Below are 17,633 nucleotides of genomic sequence, written 5' to 3' on the forward strand. Positions count from 1 at the left end.
AGCTCCCTGCAATTTGACATTGTCTCTTTCCTGTCAGGGCTGTTGTTGACCCTTATTTCACCAAATCCAGCTCACTTCCCAGTCCTTATAGTTATGTGCCCCTTAAAAATAGGTCTGTCTGACATCACTTAGCATAATCTCCTCTAGGTTCATCCCTGTTGCAAACAGCAAGATCTCATTCTTTTTTATGGCTGTGTGGTACTCCATTGTGTATACATGCTGCATCTTCTTGGGTTCTTTCTATATCTTGGTTACTGTAAACAATGTTGCAATAAATATAAGGGTGCATATGCATATATCTTTTCAAATTAGTGTTTTAATTTTCTTTGGGTAACTACCCAGTAGGAATTGGATTATGTGGTATTTCTATTTTCAATTTTTTGAGGAACCATATGATTTCACTTACATGTGGAATCCAAAAAAACAAAACGAATAAATAAACAAAAAAGCAGAATCAGACCTATATAAATAGAACAAACTGATGGTTGCCAGAAGAGAAGGGGATGAAGGGCCAGGCAAAATGGATAAAGGGGAGAAGGAGAAATAGGCTTTGAGTAATGGAATGAACAAGTCATAGGAATAAAAGGTACAGCATAGGGAGTATGGTCAGTGGTACTATAATAGTTTTATATAGTGATAGTAGGTACACTTGTGATCATAGCATAACAAATAGAATTGTTGATTCACTGTGTTGTACACTTGAAACTAATGTAACATTGTGTCTCAACTATGGTCAAATTCAAAAAACAAAAAGGAAGATTGAAAGCTAGCTTCTCTCTTCTGCCATCTGGGTAATTACATTTTCACTTAAGATTTTAACTACCATCAATGTGCTGGGCATTCCAGACTATACCCCTAGTCTTGATGACTCCTCTGTGCTTGATACTTCCTCTAAGTTCCTTCTTAAACACTTGTATTTTCTCATATACCCAGCTGTCCAAGCTAACAAACTGGGAATGATTTGGACTGTTTTCTCTGCTTTGTCTTTCCTTCCGCTGATTTTACTTCCATGTATTTCTTGAATCTAGATTTTTTTCTGTGCATCTATAGTTTTACTTCCTCCCTTCCAGTTTTGCCCTTTTAAAGTCTATCTTTTGTGCATGTTATTGTAATCTTTTAAAAATGAAATTCTGACAATGCTCTGCTCCTGCTTAAAACTCAGCACTGATTTCCTATTACTTAAAAGATAGAATCTGAGCTCCTGAACATGTCATGCAGGCTCTCACAGTTTACTGTCTGTCTTGGTTCTCCAGCTCATCTCTTTTGGCTTTCTACCTTATGTTCTATGTTCCAGTCTCCCACCTTTACTGACTTAGCTTTGATTATTGTGCCATTTTCTCTGCGTAGAATGATAACTACTTCTTACTTTTGGTATTTCCAGACCAGGGTTGGCCCTTAATAAAACTAGATACACATTTTCAAATAATAGAAACCATAGAAAATGTAATATAGAATCTTGGGATGTCCGGAGACTTGAAAATTCATGACAAACTATGAAGTGCCATAGAGAGAAAGCAAATTAGTGCTTTTGTTGTTTCTTACTGAGAAAAACTCCTTTAGGAGCAGCATCTTCCCTAGATTTTCTTTTCTATGTGAAATTCAAGAATAGAGCAGTATGATTTATTTATTTTTTAAATGAATACCATGAGACTTGGTAATGTCTTAGAGATCTATAGATTATGTATTTCTGTGCTTGCATGTGTATTATCTGGCTATTTTGCATAAATAATAATGATTAGGTTATTTTATTTATAATTGATGAATACTGTTACTATCCCAAATACCCTTTAGTACTCTATGAAAATAAGTAAACTAATTTGAAATAAAACCTGCTATGACTTTTATTTAAATTAAAAAAAAAATTCTAGGAGCACCTAGGTGGCTCAATCAGTTAAGCATCTGCCTTTGGCTCAGGTCATGATCCCAGGGTTCTGAGATCGAGCCTGGTGTCAGGCTCCTTCCTCAATTGAGGAGCCTACTTCTCCCACTCTGCGCCCCCCACCCCCACTTGTGTGCTCTCTCTCACTCTGCTCTCTCTTTCTCAAATAAAGATCTTTTTAAAAAAATTCTAGCCTCACCTCCCAAAACAAAAGAATCTGATTCACCTTTCTTCACTGTGAGTTTAGAAGATGTTGGCTTATTTTCCTGTGTTCTGCTCATAGGAGAAACAGACTTGGAAGTTCAGGTAGAAGGAATCTTCTACTGTGTCTGGCCCTGATTTGAATTTATCTTTTATTTTATGTATTTATTTATATTTAAGATTTATTCATGTTAGAGAGAGCATGGGCTGAGGGAGGGAGAGACAGAGAGAATCTCAAGCAGACTCTACTGAGCTTGGAGCCTGACGCAGGGCTCTCTGTCCCAGGACCCAGAGATCATGACCTGAGCTGAAATCAGGAGTCAGATGCTTAACCAACTAAGCCACGCAGGCAGCCCTGGAGATGTCATATATTTTAAGCCACAAATCTTAATGTGTGTTCTTAAGAAAGATTGCTCTATATATGTTACCTTGCATTGTTATGTAAGTGCTACATATTATCAAGATATTTGTTAAAGAAGATAACCATTAATTTTAGTGGTTTTTTTTCCTCTGACATTACAGAAAATTATTGTAAAATGTTTTAAGTATTGAAAGCCCTAGTTCTGTGGGCTATTACTATCAAACATTTCATATTTTTTTCTCTTGCTGTCTTGTATAAGAGGAACTATGATGTGATGGTTAGGAGTTAGCCTCTAGAACTAAACTGAGGAGTTCAAATGCTACCTTTACTACGTACTAACTTGATAATCTAGGACATGTTACTTAACCTTTATTTCTGTGAGTTTCTTTAAAGTGAGGGTAATAATAGTTCATAATATGGATTAACTAATTTATATAAAGCCCTTAGAACAGTGTCTGGCAGTAGTAAGTGCTATATATAGTATTGGCTATTTCAGTACCTAGTGCATAAGAATACATTGGATGTATTTATAGATCTTGATGATCATGTTGTCTCCAAGAATATTGTTTCAGATTGTCAGCTTTCAATGCATTATCACTGAATGTTTCAGATTTTATTCAGCCTTTTAATGACTTTTTCTTTTTTTTAATTGCTTGATAGAAGTGCTTAATTTCTTTTATTAAGAACTGACAAAATGTATTTAATATCTTGAAAACTTTTATTTAATAGTGCTGTTTTATTTTATTTTTAAGATTTATTCATGAGAGACACAGAGAGACAGACAGAAACATTGGCAGAGGGAGAAGCAGGCTCCCTACAGGGAGCCCAAAGTGGGACTTGATCCCAGAACCGCGGGATCACCACCCGAACAGAAGCCAGACACATACCACTAAGCCACCCCAGTTGCCCAATAGTTCTATTTTATTATTGCAGGCATGATGATTTTTTATTTTTGAATTGTTGGCTCATTCATTGTTTTCATTAATTCCTTCAGCTTAAAGTAAGAATTAAAAGGAACTCATGTGGCCAAAATCTTCTACCAAGAGAAAACATTAAAAGCTCTCTCTCTCAGGATGCCTGGGTGGCTTAGCAGTTGAGCATCTGCCTTTGGCTCAGGGTGTGATCCCGGATCCCCAGGATCGAGTCCCACATCAGGCTTCTTGCATGGAGACTGCTTCTTCTCCCTCTGCCTGTGTCTCTGCCTCTCTTTCTGTGTCTCTCATGAATAAATAAAATCTTAAAAAAATAAAGCTCTCTCTCTTTATATAAATATTGGCTATAAACTATAAGATTAAACTTTAACATTATTGGTCTTTAACAAAACCAATAGATCAGTTGAGTGTAGTAGAAAGAAAAGTAGCTTTCTTTTCTTTCTTTGAAAGAAAATAAATAGCCAACTATATGCTAATCCTTATGAAAGCAGTTTCTATAAGATCATATATCTATTGATTTGATTTCCTGTATATTATGTATTATTAAAAGAAAATTGTGGGGCACCTGAGTGGCTCAGCTGGTTACGCATCTCCCTCTTGACTTCAGCTCAGGTCATGATCTCAGTGTCATGGGATAGAGCCACATGTCGGGCTCTGTGCTGGGCTTGTAGCCTACTTAAGATACTCTCTCTCCCTCTGCCCTCCCTGCTATCAAAAAGAAAAAAATAAAGGAAAATAAAATTGTGTAGTGGGGGGGATAGGGATTCATCTTCCTGTGAGATAATAATTCTCAGTTTAACTGTCTCACCTGTCTAAATGGGTATTTTTGGTATGCAAGAAAAAGGAAGAGTTAGTAGATAATAGTATATAACCCTAGTACGGTTTTAAACAGTTTATAGATTAAGTCCATCAAAAAAATAGCATGGCTTATACATAGTAACTTTACTGTTTGTTACACGAAACTATATTTTTTAATATGGTTCTCTTTGTGGTAAGATTACATTGATAAAAATAGATCTTTAAGCTGAGGAAACTATTATTGATGGTTCCCCTATGTGAAAACTGTTTGGTTTGGGAACTTTTTGTTTGTTTGTTTGTTTGTTTTTGTGTTTTTTTTTTTTTTTTTTTTTTGGTTTGGGAACTTTTATATATCCTTTACGTTGCATTTTTTGATCAAGTACTCCCTAGAGCAGGAGAGGCAAACTTTACGGGAAGAGCCAAATTATAAATATTTGAGACTTGGTAGGCCATGTGGTCATTGTCTCAACTACTTAGCTCTGCCCTTGTAGCAAAAAGCAGCCATAGACAGTACATAAATGTATGGGCTTGACTGTGTTCCAGTAAAGTTTATTTATGAAAATAGATTCAGAGTGAAGGAAGGAATTTCACTCATTGGCTGACCACTGTACTAGAATATGAAGTTTACTTCTTGTGGTAGAATTTATTTTCTACTTGAACAAATCTTTTAATATAGGCTAGGTGACTTAAATGTTAGTGTTTAGCTGACAGAGTCTGTTAGCTTTTTAGGTCACAATTTTTTATTCTAATTTGAAAGAAGTAGAAATGACTGGACTTTAGAGTCAGAAAGAACTAAGTTTGTACTTAATTGTACCTAATTGCTTTGTGACTGTGGATAAATTATTTCAGAGCTTCAGTTTCCTTGTTTATATGAGAGGAATAATACTGATATCTTCAAGGGATGCCTGGGTGGCTCAGTGATCGAACATCTGTCTAGCTCAGGTCATGATCCCAGGGTCCTGGGATCGAGGCCCACATCAGGCTCCATGCAGGGAGCTGCTTCTCCCTCTGCCTATGTCTCTGCCTCACTCTGTATCTTTCATAAGTAAACAAATAAAATCTTTAAATTAAAAAAAATACTAGATATCTTCAAGTTATATTTTCCATTTAGCGATCTTTTCATCACTTCGGTTTAGCAAGATTATTTTCGTCATTAATGTGTCTTTCAGAATCTAGGCAAGAACAAACAGTGCAGAGAATGAACACCTCTGCAGAGAATGAACACCTCTACTTCTGTCATACTAAGGAAACAAAACTAGAATTTCAAAATGCTTTAACATTTATGTGAGATAGCTTTTATGACATTTTTGTACTTTCATTAGTGCTTGAATTTTTAATTTTACAGTTTTTCTTAGATTATAGCATATAAAAATATAAAGTAAAATTTTGATCTTTATCAGTGGAAGCCTTCTACAGAATTGAGTAGACTTACATTAGACATTATTAGACTAAAATGATCTTCTCTTACTAACAGCCTATAGGAGAAGCAGATTATTTATAAATAGTTTGTCTTAGATGTTCAATAAAATCTCTGACAGAAGTTGGTATCCTCATTAGGCAGATGTTAGCATACTGAAATCATATTTGTTCATTTTTATAAGCAAATCTTGCTTGGAATGAGAAAACAAACTTTAGGCACATAATTCTAGGATATCTGTGTATACTTGAGTATGAATTTTTTAGCTAATATGTGGAGGCAGAATATATTCTTTGTAACTTTGCAGCAGAGGGACAGAATGAAAACGGTTGTTGAGTCTAGTAAAGATGCATAATTAGCATAGGCTTTCCTCAGTATAAGATTCATAAATAATGCTCCAGCAGGATTGATTAATTGATTTTTGGAGGGCTGTGTTGTTTTGACTTGGGTAGGATAGGATATATGGCATTCTTCCTTTTTTTTTTTTAAGTTTTAAATTTTAATTCCAGTATAATTAACATAGATTGTTTTCTTAGTTTCAGATATACAGTGTAGTGATTCAGCACTTCTGTACATTACTCAGTGCTCATCATAAGTGTACTTTTAATCTCTATCACCTATTTCACCCATTGCACCATCCACCTCCCTCTGGTGACCATCGGTTAGTTCTCTGTAGTTAATATGTCTGTTTCTTGGTTTGTCTTGCTCTTTTTTTTCCCTCATTTGTTTTGTTTCTTAAGTTCCACATATGAGTGAAATCATATGGTATTTGTCTTTCTGCAAAACGGACTTATTTCGCTTAGCATTATACTCTCTGGCTCCATCCATGTTGTTGCAAATGGTACGGTTTCATTCTTTTTTTAATGGCTGAATAATATTCCATTATATATTTATATTATTCCACATATTCTTTCACCATTCATCTATCAGTGGACTCCTGGACTGCTTCTGTGATTTGACTATCATAAATAATGCTGTAATAAACAGAGGAGTACATGTATCCCTTTGAATTAGCATTTTTGTGTTTTTTGGGCAAGTAACCCAGTAGTGCATTCATTGGATCATAAAATAGTTCCTTTATTAACTTTTTTTTTTTTTAAGATTTTATTTATTCATGAGAGACCCAGAGGGAGAAGCAGGCTCCCTGTAGGGAGCCTGATGTAGGACTTGATCCCAGGATAACGCCCTGAGCCAAAGGCAGACACTCAACCAGAGTCACCCAGGTGCCCCCTTTTTTTTAACTTTTGAGGACCCTGCAGATTGTTTTCCACAGTGGCTCTACCCGTTTGGATTTCTACCAACAGTGCAAGAGGGTTCCTTTTTCTCCACATCATTGCCAAGACTTGTTATTTCTTCTGTTAATTGGTTTTAGCCATTCTAAAAGATGTGAGGTAATATCTCATTGTGGTTTTGATTTGCATTTTCCTTATGAGAAGTTGTATTGAGTATCTTGTAATGTGTCTGATGGACATCTATATGTCTTCTTTGAAGAAATGCCTGTTCATATCTTCTGCCCATTTTGTAGTTGGATGATTTGTTTTTTGGGTGTTGAGTTGTGTAAGCTCTTTATATATTTTGGATACTAACCTTGTATCCAGAGATATGACAGTATAGATATCTTCTTCATTCAGTATGTTATCTTTTAGCTTTATTGATTGTTTCCTTTGCTCTGCAAAAGCTTTTTATTTTGATGTAATCCCAATAGTTTATTTTTGCTTTTAGTTCACTTGCCAAAAGAGCTATATCTAGAAAAATGTTACTGTGGCCGATGTTCCAGAAATTACTGCCTGTGCCATCTTCTAGGATTTTTATGGTTTCAAGTCTCACATTTAGGTCTTTAATCTTTTTTGAGTTCATTTTTGTAAATGGTGTAAGAAAGTGGTCCAGCTTCATTCTTCTGGTGTTGGTATTTCCCAGCACCATTTGTTGTTGAGAGACTGTCTTTTCCCCATTGTGTATTTTTTCCTCCTTGTTGAAGATTAATTGACCATATAACTGGGTTTATTTCTGGGTTTTCTATTCTGTTCTGTTGAACTATGTCTGTTTTTGTGCCAGTACCATACTGTTTTGATTACTGCAGCTTTGTAGTATATCTTGAAATCTGGAATTTTGATATCTCCAGTTTTGTATTCTTTTTTTATTCTTTCTTTTTTTTTTTTTTTTTAAGATTGCTTTTGCTATTTTTGGTCTTTTGTAGTTCCATACAAATTTTAGGATTGTTCTAGTTCTATGAAAAATGCTGCTGGGGGGCGCCTGGGTGGCTTAGTGGTTGAGAATCTTCCTTCAGCCCAGGACATCATCCTGGAGTCCTGAGATTGAGTCCCACATCGGGCTCCTTGCATGGAGCCTGCTTCTCCCTCTGCTTGTGCTTCTGCCTCTCTCTGTGCGTCTCTCATGAATAAATAAGTAAACTTTTTAAAAAAAAAGTGCTATTGGTATTTTGATAGGGATTGCATTGAATGTCTAGATTGCTTTGGGCAATCTAGACATTTAAAAAATATTTGTGTTTCCAGTCCATGAGCATAGAATGTCTTTCCATTTCTTTGTGTCCTCTTCAGTTTCTTTTATAGTACAGGTTTTTCACCTCTTTGATTAAGTTTATTTGTAGGTATTTTATTATTTTTGATGAAGTTGTAAATGGATTGTTAATTTCGTTTTTGCTGCTTCATCATTATTGTATAGATATAACAGATTTCCATATATATGACATATATCATGACACTAATGAATTCATTTATTCTAGTAGTTTTTGGTGGAGTCTTTAGGGTTTATATATATATATATATATACACACACACATATATATATATAATGTTTTTTATATATAGTATTGTCATCTTCGAACAATGAAAGTTTTACTTCTTACCAATTTGGATGCCTTTTGTTTCTTTTTGTTGTCTGATTGCTGTGGCTAGTACTCGTAGTGCTATGTTGAATAAAAGTGGGAAAGTAGACATCCTTTTCTTGTTCCTGACCTTAGGGGAAAGGCTCTCATTTTTTCCCCATTGAATATGTTGTTCACTGTGGGTTTTTATTGTATGCCTTTATTATGTTTAGGTATGTTTCCTCTAAACCTACTTTGTTGAGGGTTTTTATCATGAATGGATATTTTACTTTGTCAAATGCTTTTTCTCCATCTGTTGAAATGATCATATGATACTTATCCTTTCTCTTACTGATGTGTATCACATTAATTGATTAACAAATATTGATCCACCTTGTATTTCAAGAATAAATCCCACTCCATTGTGATGAATGATTTTTTTTTTTTTTTTTTGATGAATGATTTTTTTTAATGTGTTGTTGGATTTGGTTTTGCTAGTATTTTGTTCAGGATTTTTGTACCTACATTTATCAGAGATACTGACCTGTAGTTCTCTTTTTTGTGTGTGATGTCTTTATCTGGTTTTGATATCAGGAATGAATAGGATGAATGAATTCGGAAGTTTTCCTTCTTCATGTACTTTTTGGAATAGTTTGAGAAGAATATGTTTGGTAGAATTCCCCTGTGAAGCCATCTAGTCCTGGACTTTTGTTTGTTGGGAGTTTTTATTGTTGTTGGGAGATAGATAGATAGATTTTTTTTTAAGTTTTTTTTTAATTTTTATTTATTTATGATAGTCACACACACAGAGAGAGAGAGAGGCAGAGACATAGGCAGAGGGAGAAGCAGGCTCCATGCACCGGGAGCCTGACGTGGGATTCGATCCCGGATCTCCGGGATTGCGCCCTGGGCCAAAGGCAGGTGCTAAACCACTGCGCCACCCAGGGATCCCAGATAGATAGATTGATTTGGCAGAGGGAGAGAGCACACACAAGGATGAGGGGTGAGAGAGGGAGAAATAGGCTCCCCTCTGAGCATGGAGCCTGATGCTGGTCTCTGTCCCAGGACCCTGGGATCATAAGCTGAGCCCAAGGCAGATGTTTAGCTGACTGAACCACCCAGGCATCCCAAGAGTTTTTTTTTTATTATTGATTCAGTTTCTTTGCTGGTAATTTCTGTCTGCTCAAATTTTCTATTTCTTCCTGTTTCAGTTTGGGTAGGTTATATGTTTCCAGGACTTTAACCATTACTTCTAGGTTGTCCAATTTGTTGGCATGTAGTTTTTCATAATATCTCTTAAAATTATTTGTATTTCTGTGATATTGGTTATTTCCCTTCTTTGATTAATGATTTTGTTTATATGAGTCCTCTCTCTTTTTTTTCTTGATGAGTCTGGCTAGAGGGTTTATCAATTTTGTTGATCTTTTCAAAAAACCAGCTCCTGGTTTCGTTGGTCTGTTCTATTAGGTTTTTTTAGTTTATGTATATATTCATTTCTGCTCTAATTTTTATTACTTACTTCCTTCTTCTGGTTTTGAGTTTTGTTCTTTTTCTGGTTCCTGTAGGTGTAAGTTCAGGTTGTTTATTTGAGATTTTTCTTGTTTCTTGAAGTGGGCCTGTATTACTGTCAACTTTCTCTTAGGCCTGCTTTTGCTGGATCCCAAAGATTGTATTTTCATTTTTGTTTGTTACCACAGAATTTTTTATTTCTTTGATTTCTTGGTTGACCAATTCATTGTTTACCAGCATGTTACTTAACCTCCATGTATTTGTGCTCTTTCCAAATTTTTTCTTGTGATTGTTTTCTAGTTTCATAGTGTTGTGGTCAGAAAAGATGCATGGCATGGCTTCAGTCTTTTTGAATCTGTTGAGACTTGTTTTGTGGCCTAATACGTGATCTGTTCTGAGAATGTTCCATGTGCACTTGAAAAGAATGTGTATTCTGCTATTTTAGGGTGGAATGTTCTGAATATATCTGTTGAATCCATCTCATCCAGTGGGTCATTCAGAGCACTGTTTTCTTGTTGATTTCATGTTTGGATGATATATCCATTGATATCAGTGTTAAAATCCCCTATTATTATTGTATTACTATCAATTAATTCCTTTATGTTTACTATTTTTTTTAAAGATTTTATTTATTTATTCACAAGAGACACAGAGAAAGAGAGAGAAAGAGGCAGAGACACAGGCAGAGGGAGAAGCAAGCTCCATGCAGGGAGCCTGACAGAACTCAATCCTGGGTCTCCAGGATCACGCCCTGAGCTGAAGATGGCGCTAAACCGCTGAGCCACTGGGCTGCCCCCTTTATGTTTACTATTAACTGTTTATATGTTTGGGTGCTCCCATGTTTGGTGTATAAATATTTATAATTGTTATATCTTATTGGATTATTCCTTTTATTATTATATATTGTCTCTAGTTACGGTTTTTGTTTTAAAGTCTATTTTGTCTAATATAAGTATTGTTACCCTGGCTTTATTTTCATGTCTTTTTGCATGATGAGTGTTTCTCCATCCCAGCACTTCCAATCTATGGGTTGGTATTGAGGTCTGAAATGAGTCTCTTTTGTAGACAGCATGGGTACATGTAGCATGTAGATGGGTCTTGTTTTTTAATCTGCCCTGTTACTCTGGGTCTTTTGATTGGAGTATTTAATTTATTTACATTCAAAGTAATTACTGGTAGATTTATATTTATTTTCACTTTGTTACTTGTTTTGTGGTTGTTTTTCTCTGATCTTTCTTTTGCTCTCTTTCATGGTTTGCTGGCTTATTTTAGTGATACACTTGGATTCCTTTCTCTTTCTTTATTCTTTGAGTATCTATTACTGGTTTTTTATTTGTGGTTGACATTAGGCTTGTATGTAACAATCTTCTGCAGGATATGTGGTATTCTTTATTAAATTTTATGATCTTAGGTCTTAATGGTATAAGCCAACAAACTTTGTGAAAGTTTGTTTAAATGGCAAAAATACTAGTAGCTTGTGACGGTGAGCATTCTTAAAATCTGTGATATGTACTATGGAGAAAAAATGAATGCTTTGAGAACATAAAATAGGAATATCCTTTATCTGTCAAGTGAGATTTCATGAGAAAGTAATGTCTCTGACTGACACAAAGGATGGAGGTACTCCTAGGGTAGGGGCTCTTCTTTTACAAAGACCCTGAGTGTGAAGGGAGCAAAGCACATTGCAGAAACCAGAAGTCCAGTAACTAGAGCATAGAAATCAAGGAGGGAAGAGAGTAATGGTAGAAGTAGTACAGACTCTAATTTTTACAGTGCAGGGAACTTCGTAGGACACTTTAGTAAAGATTACAGCTTTTACCCTAAAAGCAGTGGGAATCATTAAAGTGTTTTTAATTGGCAGTTGGTAAGATCAGATTTGTATTTTTTTTATTAGAGGTGAGAGAGGGGCAGAAGGAGAAAAAGAATCTGAAGCAGGCTACCTGCCCAGCACAGAGGGCAAGGCAAGGCTTGATCCTGAGATCATGAACACAATCAACTGAGCTACCCTGGCACCCCTCAGATTTGTATTTTTAAAAGATCTCTCAGACAGCAGTAGAGAGAACAATAAAAAAGGAAAGAGTGAAATACAGATAATAATTTTGGTGGCATTGCATTACTCTAGGCAAGAGATGATTCAGAACTTGAGTGAGAGTGACTGAAGAAGGAGTAAAGGGCAATCAACAGATTCAAGATATATTTAGTTGGTAAAATTTTCTGGAATTGATAGATTTGAGGGAATTGACCAGGGATTTGAGAGAATGTTGTCATAAGTGACTTCCAGGTGTCTGCCTTTCACACCTGGAAAGCAGTGATACATTTGGTAAGGTAAAAACAGCAGAAAAAGAACCAGGAATAGGAGTAGGGGTGGATCACAAGTTCAGTTCAGTTTTGGACCTCTTGAATATAGGCAATTCTTTTTTTTTTTTTTTTAAGATTTTTATTTTTTATTTTTTATTATTTTTTTTTTATTAATGATAGTCACAGAGAGAGAGAGAGAGAGAGAGAGAGGCAGAGACACAGGCAGAGGGAGAAGCAGGCTCCATGCACCGGGAGCCCGATGTGGGATTCAATCCCGGGTCTCCAGGATCGCGCCCTGGGCCAAAGGCACGCGCCAAACCGCTGCGCCACCCAGGGATCCCGAATATAGGCAATTCTTGAAGAATTTGAGAGAGAAAAGAAGCAACAGCCAGAGGAAGATAGTCCAGGACAGAAAGATTTTTAAAAACCTGTGAAAGACTTGGGCATGTTTAAAATAGTGAAGATAAGGAAGGATCCACTAGAGAGGGAAGTTTTCAAAATTATTGAAAGAGGGAGGGCATAATTAAAGGAGCATAAATCCTTAATAAAGGTAAGCTAGAAAGAGCCTTCCTAAATGGAATTACTGGTCTTAAATAAGAGATTCGTGCCTCTGCTGTTTTAACAAGAAAGAGAAAAAGAGAAGACGACTGTGAATGTTAGGGTTTAGCAACTGGGCATTGTTTTTGCTGAAATATGGAGCTGGTCTAAAGTAAACTGAAAGGGATGGGCTTCACGAAGGGGGCAGAAATCAATGTCTGAGGAGAGTGAGAGAGATTTGAGTTAGTTACGGTGAATTGAGAAACATAGGGTTTCCTGGCTGTATTGAGGGAAAATTTTTTTGTTTAATGAGTGTCATTTAATATTATCTTTATCAGATTTGGAGGAAAATTAGCCAAAAATGTGAGCTCTACTCATAGAATTCACGGTGACCCTATATACGATTAAGTAATGGCATCAGTTTGCTAAGACGTAGTACTACCCTGGATATTATTAAAGCAGGAATACTATATGCTGTATCACATATGGAGGTGCTATATATCTTTATGTAGTATGTGATTTCACTTAACTTTAGCTTTTAGTGTTATTTATGTTGAGTAGGCCTAGTTTATTTCTAATCGATGTTCTTTTTTCCATTTTTTTAGGCAGGCAGAAGTCCTGAAGGCTGATATGACAGGTATTGGCTGGCTCATTTGTTTTTCACACTTAACGGAAGGGTCTAGTTGCCAAAAGGAATGATAACTTATTATTTACTTTAAATAATTATTGTTTTTTGTACTTTGAACTCTTACTTCTATGATCAAGAATTTTATATGGTCTCTGCTACATTGAATTAAATATTACCCAATTTAATGCATATAATCATTTAATTTTTATAAACTATTCTTTATCATCAATTTAAGACCTAGAAAAAAGAATTTATATACCATATAATCAAAAATACCTTATGATATTAGGTTCATGTCTTCCTGTTTATAATTCCCCAAACTTGAATAATAAGTAAACCATGAGAAAAAATGTTTGTAAGAAAACTCTACTAAAAGTCCTTGAAATTGAGTGAGCTCTCTTGCCACATTTCTTTTCTCCTTTATCTTTTTTGTTTTGAATAAATAACCAGGGTATTTTTGAAAGAATGGCTGGAAGTCACTAGAAGGAGCAGATGATTTTAACTTTCTAAGATTAGGAAATTTATGACGTGACTGACTGCATAGTAGTGATTAGTATACTCTCTATAGCAACATATGCTATTCTAAAATGTAAAAGGAGATACATGAAAATGGATCTCATTCTAGTTTTTGAGAACTTTGGTTCTGAAGTAAAATCTGCAAAGAAGAGTTAAACTGTAAAAACTAGCATTCTGGCCAAAATTTACAATCAAGAAGAAATAGGGTCTTTAAAGGTCTTTTTCTTAACATTGCAGTCTACTGTTAATGTTGTTACTAATGTTTTAAGAATCTGTGAATAATATCATTATCCTCTTGTTCAAGGAAAAGGGGAAAAAAAAGCTAAAAGCACTTTTTAGAGGTTTACTTAATATGGTACCTCAGTTCTTCCCATTATTAACCTGTCATCATCTTCCATACTATTTATATCAGTGTCAGCTGTAAGCTACTGTATTATGCTTTTGTATTGTCCTGGTAGGCATAATATGCATCATCTGATAAAAATTGACATGGAGCAATGTTAGGCTATCTGTACCATTTACTTTTTCTTAAGTATTGAATATCCCTCAGTAAGTAGGCTTAGGATTTGGCTTTTATAGGGAACATTTGACTGCCCGAGACATTAACTAGGATATTAAGTAATTTAAATGATAGTCTGTCTGATAGATCAGAGTTAATGATGCCTTATAATCCTTTCTCTGCTATCAATAAATTAAAATAAGATTGAATAAATCTATAAGCCTATTTACTTAGTCATTAAAAACCTACTAAGAGACCAGGAAGCTGATATTATACACTTTTTTTTTGTAGCCAGCAACTCTTATGAGGATTAACTCAAATATCTAGGAGATTCTATTTTCAGGCTTAAAGAAGAGTAAAGATTATGCCATTGTGCTGCAGCAAAATATTAAATGTAACCAGAAACCTAACTGAAAAGTCTGTTATTAAGTTTTTCTATTGAGGCAGCTCACCATCAATTATTTCACTCGTAAGCATAGTAATCAGAAAAGCTAACCTGTCTTCTAGGACTCTGGCAGATGCTATGTCCCCAGCTGGGTATTACATTTAGGCATAGCCTGACTTCCTTTCATCTTACACCCAATCTCTCATTTAGCCTCTTAAGCAGTTTAATCCATGTCTGCTATGAATTCTCATTTACATTAAATGGCAAGTGTGGATTGTGCACAAAATTTCTTGGCAAGCAATTTACCAATCATTAAAATAACCCTCGCTGCTATGGCTTTATTGGGTTGACATAGAGAGGGTAGGAATAATAGCAGAATGTGCAAACAACTGCTGGATCATGAGCAGAAATGAAGATTCTGTAAGAACAATTGTGAGAATGATTCAAAATAAAAAGAGAAAAGCTGCTTCGGACAAAGAGGTATAGTTATGAGTAAACAGACCATCTCGGTAGTCTGTCATTTTATATGGAATGACTTCTGAGGCATATGGCTTCCTATGACATGAATTCATAGAAATCCAACTAAAGCAAAGGGTGCATCTTTCGTTCTTTCTTTTCTAGCCTTTTTCATGTCATGGTGTTATTTCAAAGCTAAAAGACAAATGCAGAAGCATTTTGAACCAGATTTTGTCATTAGCCAAAAGGTGAAAGTCATTTGAAAATGTACTAGTATAAAACTTCTGCAGTAATTTATGGTATACTTAAAGCAGATTTTTGCTTTGGGAAATGGAGAGGGAAGGAGTCATTGGGGTGGTATAATGATTTTAATTATCTGTTTTTCTAACTGTTTTGTCTTTGTTTTGTTACTCAGATTCTAAGCTGGGTCCAGCTGAGGTCTGGACATCCAGGCAGGCTCTGCAGGACCTGTACCAGAAAATGCTAGTTACTGATTTGGAATACGCTTTAGACAAGAAAGTAGAACAGGATCTGTAAGTATTATCATTTGGGATGTCCCTGTAAGAACAAGAGTATCACCAAGACTTTAGGATAGAAAAGAACATTTTGGTTATTTCTTCTTAACCTATCTCAGAGTAAGCTCTTTCAATGGAAAAAAAAATTCTAATACTTATAGGTTTTTTGAACAAAATATTTAACCATTGGTATTACTTCAGATAGTCTTAGGCAGCAAGAGGAGAAACGGTTAGAGTTGAATCTTTTTAAGGTCTTTAGGGCATATCATAAAAATAATTCTATATTTCAAGTACTAAGAGACAGTGTTTGGATTCTCTGTGTTCAGTCCTGCATTTAAGCCATGATTTAAAAAAGAAATTCAATAGTAAGCTTTAGATAAATCTTCTTTGGCAAATATGATTCTATAAATTTCTCCCAAAGGAAAATGTGTTTGCATTGTAAGGGAAGTTCTTCCTTTTATAAAATAAGTAGGTATTTCCTCTCCCCGCACCCCCCCCCCACAAGACTAAAGAAAGATTTTGTATATTTAGGCTATTTCACTTGTTCTTTCTATGAGAGGTGAAATGAGAGATGACCAGATTCCCAAGTGAGTAAATAAATGTCTTTTGTAGAAGGCCTTGCCTTATAAATTGAAATAGGGGTATTAGGCTGATGGAAAATGAAAAATTGGTTAAGAATATTCTATTTAGTAATGGCTGTTACCCTAAGTTGTGGTGAAAATTAGTTTCTATCTTCTACGTGTTTCTTAGATACTTTATATTTTTAGAAGTTCTAGTAATAAAAGCTTAATCACAGCCTAAATCCATTTCTGTGATATTAGAGTCAAGGATAAAATGTCATCAAAAATGCTGAGGGAGTGATTGTCCTCATAAACCATTAAAAACGCCCAGTGCTCTTGAGTGTCAAGGTTGACGTTGATAAAGAATTAGGTACTTTCCAGGTAGGTTATAGACTTTTTATCTTTGTTTGCTTCCTTTAATCAAGGCAGTAATAATCTCTCTCCATCCTAGTTCTGTTTTTCCCCCCTGTGGTTTCCAAGTTAAGGAATGACTGTATTTCACCATAACTGAATTTAAAATGATTCTTTATACATCTTGATTAATGAAAAACATGTTATAATAGGATTTTGGTATGCCATATTTCAGCATTGTGTTTTTTCCTATTTTAAATAGTCAGAATTGAAATGTCAAAAAAATGAGCTTATATTTCAAGCTCTCAAAAAAATACCTCAAGAGAAATAAAGAAAATATTAAATAGAATTAGAACAGAGTGCTATGGGAGATAGATTTTATGGAAATAAGAGATATGACTTAATATTTTCAAAAAGAATTTTCCCCACTATACATGTCACTTGATAGGGTACACTCACTTGTTTCTTGGCATGATGTGTGACAATTTGTTAATAGCTTTCTTTTACTTTGGTCTTGCCACTGTAGTTCAGATTTTGTATTGGGATTCCTAAATAGGCTCTAACTCTAGTAGCTCTAAAAGATTAATAACTGAAGCCACAGTCTGATTATTCGAACATGTGGTGAATGTTTACTAAGGTCAGTTGGATGCTACGGCATGTCTCATCTTGCTCAAAGAAGAGCATAAAGTTATTTAAATAAGTGAATAACTTTAATGCAGGTTTACTGTCTAGTGTGTTATAATTATAACAAACAGTTCTTTCTTGTTCTCAGGGGGACCAGTGTCTGCCCAGTGAGTCACTGCTATACCAAATAGAATTACATTTTGTTTTCAGCTGGAATCATGCCTTTAAGAATCAGATCACAACACTACAAGGCCAGGCAAAGAATCGAGCAAACCCGAATCGGAGTGAAGTTCAGGCAAACCTTTCTCTGTTCCTAGAGGCAGCTAGTGGCTTCTATACTCAG

At 35.2% G+C, this 17,633-nt stretch overlaps 1 protein-coding gene across 12 annotated transcripts in view; it reads left to right on the plus strand.

Moving 5' to 3' along the window:
• SMG7 (SMG7 nonsense mediated mRNA decay factor) overlaps window positions 1–17,633 on the plus strand; it is a 93,062-nt gene that overhangs the window by 37,632 nt on the left and 37,797 nt on the right. For 11 of the 12 annotated variants that reach the window (XM_035719179.2, XM_025430044.3, XM_025430042.3 and 8 more), the window contains 3 exons: window positions 13,362–13,393; window positions 15,656–15,773; window positions 17,501–17,633. In XM_035719179.2, the coding sequence (XP_035575072.1) occupies window positions 13,362–13,393; window positions 15,656–15,773; window positions 17,501–17,633 (283 nt within the window). The remainder of the gene's footprint in view (window positions 1–13,361; window positions 13,394–15,655; window positions 15,774–17,500) is intronic. The other variant, XM_035719175.2, reaches the window with a different exon arrangement.

The sequence above is a fragment of the Canis lupus genome, chromosome 7, assembly GCF_003254725.2.
Source record: "Canis lupus dingo isolate Sandy chromosome 7, ASM325472v2, whole genome shotgun sequence".
Taxonomy (NCBI): Eukaryota; Metazoa; Chordata; class Mammalia; order Carnivora; family Canidae; genus Canis; species Canis lupus.